The 16,413-nt window shown below is 42.6% G+C and overlaps 1 protein-coding gene across 2 annotated transcripts in view; it reads left to right on the top strand.

The window, feature by feature from the left end:
* The window catches only part of zswim6 (zinc finger, SWIM-type containing 6), a 55,545-nt gene that overhangs the window by 13,876 nt on the left and 25,256 nt on the right, over nt 1–16,413 (top strand). For both annotated transcript variants that reach the window (XM_035629704.2, XM_035629703.2), the window contains exon 2: nt 15,662–16,018. In XM_035629704.2, the coding sequence (XP_035485597.1) occupies nt 15,662–16,018 (357 nt within the window). The remainder of the gene's footprint in view (nt 1–15,661; nt 16,019–16,413) is intronic.

The raw sequence follows: 16,413 nt of genomic DNA, 5'->3' as shown, positions 1-16,413 counted from the left end.
ATTTTGCTTAACTATCAGTTTCTTTCAAAGAACCAGTTGCTCTACAAAGCACACATGCCCTCTCATAGGTGACACAAGCTCTCACAAGCCCTGCAAACTCATCGGGTACGTTCCTGCATATACGGGGCATGCCTGGCATGTGGCTACAAGTTGAGTCATTGTTTTCATCTGTTGAACGATGTCGGTACAGGATGCAAACTGAGTAGAGTATCGACGGGGCTTTAATGCAGTATAAAGAAGTGAGGTGGCGGTGCGAGCAGGGTTGAGGATTGGATGAATGTGTAAGTGGAGGGCAGTAGAAAACATGGAGAATGGAGGAGGTTTCAAGCCCTTCGTTTAAAATAAAAGTTCTAATCCTGCAGAGTATATCATAAACTAATCCCAGTAATGCTCCTTTACTTTGACATGTCAGTGGTTAGTGTGTTCACTGTCTTAAGGGTGTTTCATGAAGGCTTGATATTAGCTGGGTGACTGGTCCAGGATATGGCTGAGGTGTGGGACATGCGGTAGACTCGAAACAAAAGAATACAAAGGTGACAAAGGGAAAGTTGTCTTATTCAAATGTCCTGTGTTCTGGGCAGTAGTGGCAGATGTGAACTACAGACACGTGTATATTCTGTATACACAAGGTGTATAAGACTGGTGAATTCAATTACAAATCACATCATACATTGTCATTGTGGAAAATCTTTTGTGTATGGGGCTGGAATAAAGATTCTTTGAACAAAGTGGATTTTGTCTAAGTATTTTATTCCGTCTCGAGCAGAAGGCAAACAGGTTTCACAGGGCAGTCTGAAAAAGTGTTGCGCTGAGGATTGTCTTCAGCAGAGCTTTATAGTGATAAGACATAAAGGGAGTTCACAGTGATCAAAGAGTTCTGCCCACATGCAATGCAATGTTGCACCAATTAGAAGGGCAAAAGGATATGTGGCAGGGGATGGGAGGAGGTCAAGGTAAGGGAAGAATGTGGGGCAGGGGATGGGAGTATGACAGGGAATGGGAGCAGGGGGTAGGTAATGGAGGAATGTGAAGGGAGGCATAAGCTATCAGGTCACAGAACAGTGCACGCGATATAGAACTACGAATCACACAGTATAAAGTATATGTAACACAGTATATAGAATATTTTCTATTACAACACTTTACATAGTGAGGTCAATATTACAATATTAGAGAGAAAAAAAACAACAAACAAATCCCACTTTGAGCAAGCACTTGGCGACTGTGGAGAGAAAAACTCCCTTTTAACAGGAAGAAAATCTCTGGCAGAACCAGACTCAGTTGTGGGCGGCCATCTGCCTCGACCGATTGGGTTGAGGAAAAAAATGGGGGAGAGAGGAAAAGTGGCCAGAAAGACGGGGAGAGAAGAAGGAGAGAGGACAGTTGAACAACCGCCGCTAATCTCAACCATACTGATACTTATAATAACAAAATTAATACTGACGCTTATAAATGCAATGATGTGGTTGTTATTATTAGAAATAATTAAAAAAATAATAATGACGGATTTGGGTCCTGCAGCCCTGGAGTCAGAGATACACTAGGAGAGAGAGAAAACACAAACAGTTAGTGACATGTAATTTAAACATATCGGGGGGGAGAGGAGTTGTATAACAGTTGTTTTAATCTCTACCAGACTGATACTTATAATACCAAAAATAGTACTAATAGTAGGGTGAGAGAGAGAGAAGAGGTAGGCAGGAAAAGGGGTAGTGAAGAGAGAGGGGGGACAGGAAAAGTGAAAGAGGAGATGGAGAGAGAGTTGGAGATTGTTTAACTGAGTTTGTAAGTTTTGGACATATTCCTGGAGACCTGTGTGCAGTGACTGAGGCAAGGCTAGCCTCCAAACTGGACGGCTGCTGCTTGGTAAACTGCAGCATGCATGTATCAAGGATTGGCACATTTTTCAGAGCAAAGAGGAAATCAAATTAACAAGTACTGTAATGCAGTACTAAGTCATTGATTATAGTTTCCAACTAAGTTCACAATTTTTCTTCCCAGACTAGGAGTCAGGCCCTTCCCTTCGTAGGATAAATCTAATGGGACATGACATGATTAATGGGGGAGAAGGGCTTTGAGGCTTTTCTCTAATCTTTGCTTTTTTTGTGAAATATTGGAACATTTAAACGCATTTGGGCACAAAAGGTTATTTAAATGAAACCATCTGTGAAGTGTAGAGGGGGAAATCTCTCTTTGGTGAAACTGCTAACAGAGTAAGGGGTCACAAGTTTGGGAGCCACTGGTTTAATGTTCAGCAATCCATTGTGTTTGGTGTGCTTAAAATACAAATCTGTTTTTTAAATGCAAAATCATAATCCAAATAAGGACTGCAACCAAATATTTTTCAGATTAATCATTTGAGTCTATTAAACTTTCAGATTCAGATCACATTGTCTAAAAGTATTTCTGTGTGAGTAAGTACATTTTTATGTTTGTGTTGAACAACTAATCCATCAACATACCTACAACTTGTCTTTGTCTGTGTATGACCGTTTAACTGTTGGCGAGACATCGTGCCCATGAGAGGACAGAATATTTTCCTACCGCGTCACTGAGGAGGAGGGGCCCCTCACTGTCAAAACAGGATGCAGGTCACACCTTATCTTGGCAGGGCATCATACCAGATTTACACACCCTCAACCTCTTTTCTGTTTAGGCTAAACAGACAATACAGCTTGCTCAACATTTCTGGGGGAGGACCGGCTCTTCCTAAACAGCAGGTCTGACTGGACTGGAAGATGAACAATACTACAGTTGTGATAAACTTTTCCTCTCAAAGCACTCTGCTGGTTCTTCGTCGGGACACTCGGTAACTTTGGTTTCTGTTGCCCCACATTATATCTGTCCATTCCTGTTCAAACCAACCTGCTCTTCTCCCTGCATCTCATTCCCCAGTTGGAAGTGCTTTCCTGTTCAGCAGTGATGTGATTCGTCACCTCACGGTTTCTGTGCTTCTTCACCATAACTGCATGCCTCACACACTCAAAACACAAGTTCCAGTCAATTCTGGAAAGCAATTATTTGGATTGACTACATTGCTGTACTCGCTTTGAAGATCAGGACCCTGATCTAAATGATTCACTCAGATCCTCTGAACCTTCATTTCAGTTCATGAGTCTCACTCCATGACATTGTCTCACTCATATTTATACTTAAACCTATATTTATGTTTGTAAATGTGTTCTGTGAATGGCGAGATATGATAGTGTACATGGTGGTTTTATACTGTCATCTACATAAAATATCTAACTACTTCTTCTACCATGGGTAGTAGATGAAACTGCGTTTAACCCTAAGTGGCAACCCACCGCTGGTTTGTGAGAGCTTGTCCACTGCGCCCACCTACACCCGCAACCATGCACCGATTCGACGGGCAGCTGTCAGTCACGCTGTATTCATGCTACGGTGCTTTATCGTCTATTTTACTCTAAATGAGACCACAGTTTATAAAATAAACATCATGCTGTATTGAAGAAGACTTGAAACTAGAGATTGAGACCGTAAACTCCTCAGGAAATGTTTACTGACGTTATTAATCAAGTGAAAAGTAGAGTAATTTTCTCACAGACTTCTATAGAAACCTACTTCTTTTTGCACCTAGTTCAGTCGCCCTTTGCTGGCAATTCCGAAGAATACAGGCTTCAAGCACCTCTGCATTGGCTTAATTTTCTGGACTCCATTTTTATATAAATTCTATGGCTTACCCATAACTCACTGCAAAGATGAGTGTAATCTGTAGGACTAAGTGCATTAAATTGCCGCAGTGAGACTGTGGCAGCATACAGACTGTAATCACAGGAGATAGTGGTCCAGTGGAGGGAATTGTGACATTAAAGAGAAAACAAAATGGAGAAAACAGCTGGAGCTGCACCACCACACTCCCACTGGAGCCGAAGGATCATACAGGTTACTACCAATTTAACTGCATCCACTCGGGGACTCCGAGGCTTCCCAACGCATTTGTTCCCACAGTGAGCTTCTCCCATCGGCCTTTTGTTGGCCTGCTTCACCAATATGCTGCCTGTTCCCACATGCTTTTTTTTCTTTGTCTTTTATCCTTTCTTGTTATTTTGGTCAGTATCTTATATGATGTGATCAAAGACATGATGTAAATAATTTAGAGGACTGAGCTTACCTCTATCTGCGTTTAATGTTTTATTCAGATCCTGTTGCTGCCAACTTTATCATTTCCATTTTCTTGCTGAGAATTGGACAAGAACATTGAAAACACTTCAATGTCTGTCTGTCAATATGCAGCTTGAACCCTGAGATAGTTAGCTTAGCATAAATACTGTTTTTTACACTTTGACCTTTTGTTTGGATTAAACAAATTTGATGAATTGTGTTGACTAGCACCTCTAAATCTCAATAGTTTAGCTAAGCTATCCAGCTAGTGGTCATAGTTTCTTAATAGTTATTAATTTCCCATTTTCTAGTTCAGATTTTAATTTTCCTTTGATTTTAAATGTGACTATAAATGACTGCTTTGCTCTCGTATCTTTATTTTTAAATGGAACTACAGCAAATAGCCAGCTAGCTTAGCTTAGCTTATTTTAGCATGAAGACTGCTCTGCTCTGTTTGTAAGTAGTCAATTTGACTGTTTGTCTCTTGTATGGATTTAAAAAAAATGGATATAATTAGTTAGATAGTGAGCTTTAGAGGTGCTGGTTGGTGTTTTCCCGTTTCCAGTCTTTATGCTACACTAAACTAACGCCCTCCTGGTGGCAAAATGTTGAACTATTCACCACCACAGCTCTGTACTTTAAAAAGTTTCAAGGAGAAAAAATTTGAAAATGTACATTGGCGTACATAACTTGGAAAAAGAAAAATATTTAGTCACCTATAGTCAGATCAACATCTAAGCAAGAACTTAAAACCTTTAATTAGATTTTTATTTGACTTCATGGGATTCCTGGGCTCATTAGCTGCAGCAGTGTAGCTCAGGCAGGATGTCTGTGGAGACACTGTGGTGTATGTCAGGAGTGGAAACAAATGCATTTGCAGAGGAGAGGCACTGGCTGGCCTGCTGATGGTCCTCAGAGGCTTAACAAGTGACTTTCACTGAGCACATCGGGAACAGGCAGCACTCAAACAAATGCTCTTAACTGGGAGGACAGACGAGGGGGGTTAAATCCTCTTCGGTCCCTTTTAGAAGCTTGTTGGCAAACCTCCGTTGGCCGTTATAAGTCTCAGCAAAGACACAATGACGTAAAAATGTTGTGTGATTGCTTGTGTTAGCCTGTCTATGTTTCCCCACGGACGAGCCGGTTTGATCAGGGAGCTGTATGCAAAGTCTTGTGGTTAGTCTTCTGATTTATTCCAAACATTTGAGCTCAGTTTGAAATCAAGTGAGCTAATTTATTAACATGCACTTCGCCCTGTGCATGCATGCACACCTGCAGTGCTAACTTAACTTTTGAATTACAAATTCCGGAACATTTGCTGGTTACTGCTTATTGAGTGTGAGTATCTGATGCTTTTCTCTTATTTATGTCATTGTTTGGTTTTGGACTCAAACAATCTGAATGTGTCACTTCAGATGCTCAAGATTATCAAATGTGATGATTTTATGCTTTTGTTTTGTTGGTCAGACAAAACAAGACATTTAACAACTTTTGTGGGGCATTTTATAGACCAAGCAATTAATCCAGTAACCACATTTCATTTATGAAATCAGCAGTCCTCAACTTGCATTGTAATCAGAATATATGTCACATGCTCACTCTTCCCTTTTCACTTGTCCAACGTGACCTCATGTGACACCTGCCTTCACAATGCTCATGTTATATAACTAGCATGTCGCGGCGAGTACCGCATCTCTGAGTGCATTGGTAGTTGTTTTTTTGTATCGATTCATGCGCTGCTGCCACTTTCTGCTTTGATACAAACCACTGAGATGTTTCCACTGGAGTGCTCGCTGTTAAAAGGCCCATCTCTCTTGCTCGCTCTTCCTCCCTCTCCTCTCACTAGCAGATTCTCTCATAGAAGTGAAGGGACCAGTTTCCTCCCGGTGCTCACTACAGGCCAGACAGGCCTTCTCAGCAGATATTAAAAGACCCTGTAAAACCGCAGCTTTCACTGTGTCCGCCATAGGAGTCGTTTGCTTGTCTGAGTGATGAGGCCATTCACAACCTAATGCGTTGTAAAAGACGGCCCCTTGTTTTTCTGACGGAGCTGAGGAATCTCGAGCTCACTTGGTTGGAGGGGCCTCCTTCCTCCTTGTAGTATTTCAGTGCAGTTTGCTATTTCTAGAGTTTGGTTTCAAAAGCAGGAGACTTAGTTTTGAAGAAGAAGCAGATGAATGACTGAATTATGTAGAAGAAATATTTGAGACAATAAGAAGCCAATAGAGTAATTTTGTTTGATAAAAAGTTTACAGAATAATGGAGATTGTTGGTTAGTATGGTCATACTATAAGGAGCTTAAGGGACACCGATTGACCCAGCTACCTCAAATCCTCATTGACCCTATTCTGCGCTTGCATGGAGGTGTATCCCCCCCCCCCCCCCCATAGCACATTACCACATCAGCAGCGCCTCTCAAACCCATTTGAGCGTTTGCTAAGCCAAACAACCCCCTTTAGTTTACAGTGATAACAGATGCAGATTTACCACTGAGAATCGACCCCCATCTTTGAAAATAATTCAGACAGAATTAGACAAAATCAGACTTCTCATGTTGAGGTCCCTGCTGTTAAATTTTCTAGTTAAAATTTCTGCCGGCATTGGCGGTAACTAGCTATGTTAATCGAGCTGAAGTTCACTTCATGATTTCTTTGTCCACTATGGCCCACTATTTGTTATTTCAAGGAGCACTGTTTTCAAATGGAAACACTTCACAAGAGCCATAAATGCAATAAGCCAATGATGGCTACATTCATGACGTGTCATGCTAAACCACAGGAGCTGAAGTGACCGAAAAGTTCGTCCACATCAGCAGTTGACTCGTGGAGAAGACGAGGAAACAGATGCTGTCAAACTGGGTCGTGTTTATCGTATTCATTAGAACGCACCGTGGTGCATTAACAGTCGTTCTTAAAAAGTCTCAAACTCGATGTGGGAAAACACAGCCGAAACCCTGTTTTACATAATTGATATCCGTTCCCATGGCGATGAATGAGTCAATCAACAGCCGGAAATATGTTTCCGTTTGGCAAGTTTTGTCCATTTTGATACGAGATTCATGTAAAACCGTAAAAAATGGGAAGCTCATCCGAGGCCTGTCATTAAGAACAGATGGTAAGCAGTGCACAGTGACTATTGATTGGTTGTTTACTTCGCCCTCCTGCAGCCCCAGAGGTGCCCCTGCATCTCCACGGGTGAGAGTTTAGGTTCCCTATTGTCATCAATAGTACACACAACACACACGCACAAAACACTCACATATACCTTGCTTGAGAGGCTCTCACTTACGCCTGAGTGGCCAGCTTTGGATGCCGAACTGTGAATGGCAGACGTGTGTGTGTGTGTGTGTGTGTGTGTGTGTGTGATGTAGGGAGGAGGGGGATGGAGTGGGGCTCTATCTGCCTTGTGCTGGTAGTCCTGTTAAATGAAGGCTTTGGCCACATAGTTGAGAATGACACCCTGTAGCCACAGTTTGTCAGTGCTCAATGTGGCACACAGCCTCTGGCATGAAGGTCTCCTCAGGCCGATCTCTGTAGGGAGCTGAGCCACTGCTCTTTCACAGGCTAATATCCCAGCCCCCGGCGTTGTCCCCCCATTCTCCTTGCTGAACCCTATGGAGCCGGCTTATGTCACCTACCTCGGGCTTAACTGGGGAGAAGTGTTAAACCTTGGTTTCCAGGTGAGTGTATAATCAGGCGATCTGCAGGGCTTGCAAAGGTCGACAAAGCATTGAATGGAATGTATAGTGTCCTAAACAAAACCAAAAGACCCCAGAAAGTGTTAAAGGTCTTGAATTGAATTCACAGAAGTCTTTTCACTTTTCTCTTTCCTGCTGTAGGCAGTCATGTTAACTATGAAAAGGTTTCTGATTTACAGGTTGCCAGGAGACATTATATAATTCAAAACAGCAATGATAAGTGGATTAATAGGTTAGTTCTTCGACAGAAAAGATATGAGGAACTATTACGATGTAATTCTGATCTTTCATTTTTTTCTTTTGAAATGCCAAACATTTGCTCTATCCAGCTTCTGAAATGTGATGATTTAATGCTTGTCTTTGCCACATATGAGTTTAAACTGAATATCCTTGGGTTCTAGATTGCTGCTCAGACGAAACAGTTGAACTTTAAGATATTGCCTTTGGATGAGGGAAATTATGATGCTGTTTTTGGCTATTTTTTGTCCATTTATAGACAAAGCAACAAATCTCTGACCATACTTTTACTTTAGATAAGATAGATAAGATACACTGTGGTGGTGATACTTTTGCTGTTGTTGTTTCTTTTGAATGTAAGATTTTATTTGTGGTGGAGTTTTTTTTTACACTGTTTTATTGGTATTTTTACTTAAAGACTTTGAGTATTGTACTGCACCACTTCTGTTTAAGATATACAAGAGGATCATCTGTCAAACTTCTTATTCAGCCAGCAGTAACATTCAAAATGTCAAGTTCCTGCTAAAAAGTTGTGGAAGAAGTGCATTGAAAATGCATTGTGCTTAAAAAGTACAAAAGTATGAGCACCAAAACATAATGAAAATACCAAAACTAAAATTCATTAGATAATGTACCTTTTTTAATTTGATTATATTTATTGATGAATTAATGTGTGAGAATCACTCTAAATGTTGCAGCTACTAAAGGTGGAGATAATTTTGACTACAATGAAAAAACTCCATTTATACTGCTGGATAGCTTTTCCTCTAATAACACATCATAATTAAATTATTATTTATATTTTATATAAATAATCTTAATCTGCTAAATAAGTACTTTGTAAGATGCCAAATAAATGTAGTTGAGGCACAGTATTTATCTGCTGCTTTAGCGGCTACATTTCATATTAAAGTAGAGTACATGAGTAAATGTACTTGGTGAATTGCCCTGCCTGAAATGATGCTGCGTTGGGAGGGAAGGAGTTAAGTTTGGTTGCTATGCAGTGCACAGAGAGCTGTATTATGCAAGCTGTGAAGCGCAGACACATGTGCACATGCGCGCAGTCACACACACATGCACACGCAGCCATGCATACACACACATACACAGACACAGACAGAGAGGAAGTACATTACAGAATGCTGAGCTCAGGGCTTAGGCTAGCTGCCAAGCATACTCTCCTGCATGTGCTCACACTCAGCTGAGGGCATACAGATTTTTCCAGCCCCCTCCTCGAGTCACCCTCTCTCTTTCTGTTACGTCAGTAGTTCAGCTGTGGGCCAGGCATGACTGGGGCAGAGAGAGAGAGAGAGTGAGAGAGAGAGAGAGAGAGAGAGAGAGTGAGAGAGAGTGAGAGAGAGAGAGTGAGAGAGAGAGAGAGAGATTTGTAAAACACAATGTTTATTAAGATTTACCAGAGAACATCACAGTCCTCTACAAATGAAATGAAAAAAAACCCACACACAACAACAACACAAAACAAAAACAAAAAACTGAAAAAAACAGAATAAATCAGGTCATAAAAACAGAGTGAAAGATGAGAGAGAGAGATTTTTTTGATTTTTAAAACACAATTTTTATTAAGATTTACCAGAGAGAATCACGGTCCTCTACAAATGAAATTGGAAAAAAAACACACACAACAACAACACAAAACAAAAAATAACTGAAAAAAACTGAATAAATCAGGTCATAAAAACAGAGTGAAAGATGAGCTCTCCCTCATTCACTGAACACACACCCCTGGTGAAACACCACTGTTTTAAAAACTCTTGTATGTCGTTCATCAGAGAGTGGAACCTGAAATCCACTCAGAGAGAGAGAGAGAGAGAGCTCTCCCTCCTTCACTGAACACACAGCCGTGAAACACCACCGGTTTAAAAACTCTTGTATGTCGTTCATCAGAGAGTGGAACCTGAAATCCACTCTCACCCTGGCTCTCACCAGAGACACAAACATTTTTGTCAGCCTGTGTCTGGACACATTCCCTATCTTGTCTTTCCTGCTTTTATAAATCGACAGTTTGGCCTGACCAACCATAAAATTCAGCAACTGCCACTTTTTAGCATCTTGTTTTCTGTAGCCAGCACCAAAAATAAAAACAGTCTCCGTAAACATTTCCCCACAGTCGAAAAACACAGTTTTTAAAATGTTAAAAAGAGGTTTCAGTCTGTGACAGTCCAGATAACAGTGAATGATGGTCTCTGTGTGTGGACAGAATGGACATGTAGAGGACACGGCGGGATTTCAACCAGCGTCTTCCTGTGAGTTGCCAGAACACAGTTTCTGTACAAACCTTTTCCAGTTTGCATGTGGAAATCAGCAGCAGTGTCCGGTGAGTCAGCATGATGTATTAAAAAAACAAGGTTTGGAAAAGGGTCCCCCGAGTCGGGGGCTCCGGTTCCGTTAAAATAGTCCCGCAGCATCTCCTTCTCCTCACTGTCCAGTCTGTTGTTCCACTCGTTCAGAATGGTCCTGGTGTGGCGGACCGACCGCAGGGCCAGCAGGGAGGCCACTGCCTCCGTGTTTTGGAAACCAGGACCAGCAGCCTCCACGATTCCCTACCGTTTCGTCACTCCAGCTCCCGTTAGTCTCTCGGTGAGTCTGGGTCTGCTGCCATTGGGGAGATCCAGCCGGGCCCCCCACACCAGAGCCAGAACAGAGATGCTGCAGGTTCCAGTCTATTCCATCTAAAAAGTTTCCATGCTTTAAAAAGAGATTTTTGAAAACAACTTTTATTAAAAAATTCACCAGAAACATCAGGGTCAAATGCACAACCCCCCCCCCCCCCCCCCCCCAAAAAAAATCAAAGAATGCATTAAATTAAAAAAAAGTCATCAAAACACAGAGTGAAAGATGAGCTCAATTTTCGGAAAGAGTCTCCCGAAATCAAGGGTTCCGGTCCCATGAAAATAGTCCCGCAGCATCCCTCTTTCTTCACTGTCCAGTCGCTTGTTCCACTTATTCAGAATGGTCCTGGTGTGGTGGGCCCAGCAGAGAGGCTGCTGCCTCCGTGTTCTGGAGACCAGGACCAGCAGCATCCACGATCCCCTAGACTAGAGAGAGAGAGAGAGATTTTTTTTGATTTTATTAAAAACAACTTTTATTAAAATTTACCAGAGAACATCACGGTCCTCTACAAATGAATTGAAAAACAAAAGACAAAAATTCAATAAATTAATGTACTGAATAAATCAAAACATAAAAACACAGAGTGAAAGATGAGCTCTTCCTCCTACACTGAACACACAGCCGTGGTGAAACACCACTGGTTCAAAAACTCCTGTATGTCCTTCATCAGAGAGTGGAATCTGAAATCCACTCTCACTCTGGCTCTTACCAGAGACACGTACATTTGTGTCAACTCTTGTCCGTCTTTAAAATGCTAAAAAGAGGTTTCAGTCTGTGACAGTCCAGATAACAGTGAATGATGGTTTCTGTGTGTGGACAGAATGGACATGTGGTAGACATTTATAAGAACCAGATTAAAAAGCTCATACTGGGCTCTGACTACGAAAAGTACAGTGTGGGACTCTGGCAGGATTTTTTTTGCAAACAGGAGAGCTACTCCTCTGCTGGCGCTGCTAAGATGACTTAAAACCACTTCCCCATCCCACTCCCTCCTCCAGTCTATCCCGTTTAAAGCGTCGCTGTGCGTTTCTTGTAACATTGCTATCTTTATTCCTTTAAGCTTTAAATACTCAAAGAGGCAAGCCCTCTACCTCACATCTCTGCCACCATTTATATTAACAGTGGAGATTTTAAAAGTACTCATAAGATCAGTCGTGAGGAGAGATACACACATTAAAAACGATACAAAAGTAAAGACCGACAGCAGACGGACTGTCTTACATGTCCTCATTGTCCTCAACATTTAAAAGCTCAAGTTTGATCCTCCGAACCAGATTCTTCAATCTGTAGAACTCCTGGTCCGTGAAGCCTCCTTCACCTCTAAGGTTCATCTGAGCTCGCATTGAGGTTAACAACACCATCTTGTCCCCAAAATGGTCTTCAAACTTCACATTTTTGCAGTGTTTCATTTTCTGAAGGAACTGTTTTATCTGTTGTACCTTGTACATTTCTTCCTGCACCGAACCAACAGTGACCTGCGAGTCAGTAAGAGGCTGACTGACTGCAGTACAGTCCCCCTCTTCCTCATCCTCCATGTCCATCCCTTTGTCCTCATCCTCATCCTCCCCCACCCCTTTTACCTCCACCTCCTGCCCTACCTCTTCCTCCCCCACTGCCACTTTTTTGGCCTGAGAATCGTCCTCGCTCGTCTGTTTTCTTTTCCTCACCGCCATTATGAGATAGGCTGACTGATGCCAGTACAGTCCTTCGCCTCCCCTTCCCCCATCCCTGTATCCTCCTCTTTTTCGTTTCCCACCCCTTCCACCTCCCCTCCATCCACCTTCTTGTCCTCCTCCACCACCTCCTCCCCCACTGCCACTGTGTTGACCTGAGAACCACTCTTCTTGTTTTTCTGTTTTCTCTTCCTCGCAGACACTTTGAGAACATTCCCATTTTCGCCCAACACAACCTCAGTATTTCTCACTGTGTCCACCGCTGTGACTGCAGGGACAACAGTTGGCCCATCTTCAGCTGATTTTCCACTGTCGTTGAGGGTCTGTCCTTCAGTATGACTGTGAGGCCTGTCTACTGACTTGTCCCCAGCCACCTGTTCAGTCCGATGTTTAGTCTCCGCATCCTCAGACTGAACCTGACTTTCACCTGTTCCTGACGGCATCTGTTTTTCAGTCTGACCTGGTGGATCTTTGTCCACGCCAGATTCAGCTGCTGTCTGCTTGTTCCCAGGGTAGGCTATCACTACACACCCCACCATTCCACAGCCAAAACACTTCTCTCTTAATCCCCCACTTTGAGTCTGAACACTAGATCCAGCTCTTCGTCCTTCTCATTGAGGATCATCAACACTTGTCTCCTGTGAGAGACGACATGTCTCAGCAGAGTAACCCAACAGTCAGACACTAGTCCGGAGACACTAGTTTACCGTATTTCCACAGCTCCCTCCGCAGAACTTCATCCTCGATGAACGGGGGGATGTTGGAGACTGTGACTCTAGTAGCCGGTGTCACTAGCGAAGTCACGGAAACAAACGCGTCCTTAATGACAATCCCCGACTCCACCACCGTGTTCGCCTTCTCCACGCTATCCACAAACATTACGACCCAACCGTTCATCCGGGCGGCCGACTTGATGTTGCCATGGCCGATTAAATCCCCCACTGCCAGGCCGCAGTCGTCCACCGAGCACGGGAAACTCGAATACACTTTGAACCCCTAGCGCGCGAGTCAGGATGGTGAAGTCCATGCTGTTGGCTTTGATGTGTGATGACACCAACCACACACGCACCAACAACCCTCCCCAAACACGCACCAAACCCCCCAACAAAGACGCAATAAAAACAACTCCACCACACACACTTACACCATAGAGCACTAAGTATCAGTTTGACCAGAAAAAACGGGTTTAAACACTTGCCGAGATCACTTCAGAGAGAGCCTCCGTGAGCGCGCCTTCCCACAGAGAGAGGGACAGAGAGAGAGAAATTTAGATTTTTTAAAAACAACTTTTATTAAAATTTAGCAGAGAACATCACGTTCCTCTACAAATGAATTGAAAAACAAAAAACAAAAATTAAGAGAGAGAGAGAGAGAGAGAGACAGGATGTGGACTAGTGGTTGAGCGAAGTGTGCCGTCTCTGCTGAACTGAACACAGTTTTCTGTATTTCTAACCAAAGTTTCGCTCTCAGATTTAGTCTCGTTGCCGTTCCCACCTCTTTTGTTTTTACTCAGTCTGGCGGTATCTCTTTGCCCCCACCACATTTCCAAAAAAAAAATCCTACTCTGTTTACAACGTTGTTGCACTCAGCAGGGGTACGTGTGTCAGATTTGTGTTGTGTGTACAATGTGAGGACAACTGAGAAAGTGGAAAGGAAATCTCCAAGATAATGTTCCAGGGTTAATAGCTCTGCTTCTACTTTTTGCACACGTTTGTGCACTTTTCCAGGTATTGAACTGTTTGTCAGACTTGAATGACACGATTAAATGTCACGTGCCAGTTTATTAGAAAACACCAAGCTCGAACTGATGCAGTCCAGTGCAACAGCAACAGATTTCACTGAAAGAGACACTCACCTGCTCCATGTGAAGACAGAGGATGGCAGAATGAATGAGTCGGTGTACTTAAAAAAATTTTTTTATGGAAACAATGCTCGTTGCCAAAATTAAAAAATAGAAAGAGAGAGCACACTTGCCTGTGGGTTTACTTCCATGTCCCTAACCCCAAACACAGAGGATTGCAGAAATTGGAGATAAAGAAGTATAGTTTAAGGTCACATCGACTCTCCTCAGCCTGTCCCAACACACACAGAGACATGCAGGTCTTTTAGCCTGTAAGAGGGCCATAGGTTCACAATACAATAGCAGCTCTCTGTCTGCAGTGAAATTATCCCGTTGGCCCTGAGAGCGGGAGGAGGCGTTCAGTGAAAGGTAAGCACCAGAGGTGTTGTGGAAGGGAAATGAACAGGAAATGAGAATATTTTGGTCTGTGTGCTCTCTGCCTTCCCTGCCCTCTCCCAGTCTGGGTCTCGCTTTTACAGTTTTAAGCCCCCCTGCTCTTTACTGGCATTATGAAGGTTAGGTTGAACCACATTGGTACTGATTATCTGGGTTCATCTTTCTTGAAGAGGACAACGATCAGAAAATTATGCAAAGATAGAAAAGTTTATGTAGAAGTTCCACAAGTCCCTTGATTTTTTTGGGGGGGCATTTATATGCTGCTTTGGTCAAATAAAGTGACCAATGAAGATTTTATCAACTGCAGCTGATTAATGTTAATACTGTAACAGCCTCACTGAAACATCAGTCTGTCTGAGACTGGTAAAGACCAAAAACAGAGCCAAAAGGGCTTGAATACTGGACTTTCACACACACACACATGACTCTAAATAAATGGTCATGATGTTCTGTACGTGCTTGTTTGTGTAAATGAACAACAATATGTTCACCAAATCTACATAAAAGGTAATAATACGTGAGCATTTGCTTTGTTTAATTCGATTTAATATAAGTTGGTTCTTCGTATTTATTTTTTTCTTCTGAAGGATGAATTGTAGATGATTAACCAGTTTCTGGACACCCCTATTTTGTGCACAAGCCTAAGAATAATGTACTCAAAATTAAAAGGTAACTGTTCTTCAACACTTTTTAAAGGGTTTTAAATTCATGATCAAAAAGTCAGAATGAGTGTAAGAGATACTGAACCAAAGTTAAAGAACCATTAACATGGTAGAAATATAATGATTATTTTCTTTGTGTTATTTGAATGTTTTCTGGCAAAAAAAGGAATTCAAGGCCACAAGTCTGCACCAGTTCTCTGCCATCAGCTGTCACGATGATACGTGGATCCTAAAATGCTTCGTACAGATAAAATCAGGACAATTGGAGATTTCGAACAATGAATAATTCGTCAAGGTTGTGTGAGTCGAGCACAGATCTAAAGTAGTGCTCTGAGTCCAAGGTGTACCATGCGTTGGACAGTGTATCATGAAACTAATATTTTTTTCTGTTTCTCTGCAGGTTTTCACCTCAGCGGCACAGTGAGGGATCCTGCCACATCTTTGGAGCCCGAGCAAGTGTGCAATGTGAGCGTCAGCTTCGACCGTTGCAAAATCACGGCGGTAACATGCAGCTGTGGCAACAAGGACATCTTCTACTGCGCCCACGTTGTGGCGCTCTCGCTGTACCGAATACGGAAGCCTGAGCAGGTCAAACTGCACCTGCCCATCTCCGAGACTCTTTTCCAAATGAACAGAGATCAGCTGCAGAAGTTTGTGCAGTACCTGATCACGGTGCATCACACGGAGGTGCTGCCGACAGCGCAGAAGCTAGCAGACGAAATACTGTCGCAGAACTCAGAGATCAACCAGATTCACGGTGAGTGGAGGGTCTGGGGTCAACGGTTGTTATTCATGATGTCGGTGGAAGAAACAAGCTGAGCTATCCCATTAATGTGTTTGAAGCACAGGCAAAAAACACTCACAATCAAAGGCAGGTACCTGCGTTAGATTTTCCAGCTTAAGGCGGTGGTCCTGGGAGAAGACGGAGGAAAAACAAGCTATTTAGGAGATCAGGGGGGAAACACTTTGAGGCACACACACACACACACACACACACACACACACACACAATTGTCTTTGTACACGTGTGAGGACCCTCGTAGACATAATGCATTAAAGAGACCCTAATTCTAACTTTAAACTTAAGCCTGACCTTAACCTTAAAACCAAATCTTAGCCTTCAGACAGGCCTTTGAAGTAGTGATGCCCGTT

The sequence above is a fragment of the Scophthalmus maximus genome, chromosome 1 (genome assembly GCF_022379125.1).
Source record: "Scophthalmus maximus strain ysfricsl-2021 chromosome 1, ASM2237912v1, whole genome shotgun sequence".
In the NCBI taxonomy this organism is placed as follows: domain Eukaryota; kingdom Metazoa; phylum Chordata; class Actinopteri; order Pleuronectiformes; family Scophthalmidae; genus Scophthalmus; species Scophthalmus maximus.
Note: the sequence above shows the minus strand (reverse complement) of the source record. Positions and strands in the feature narration are given on the sequence as shown.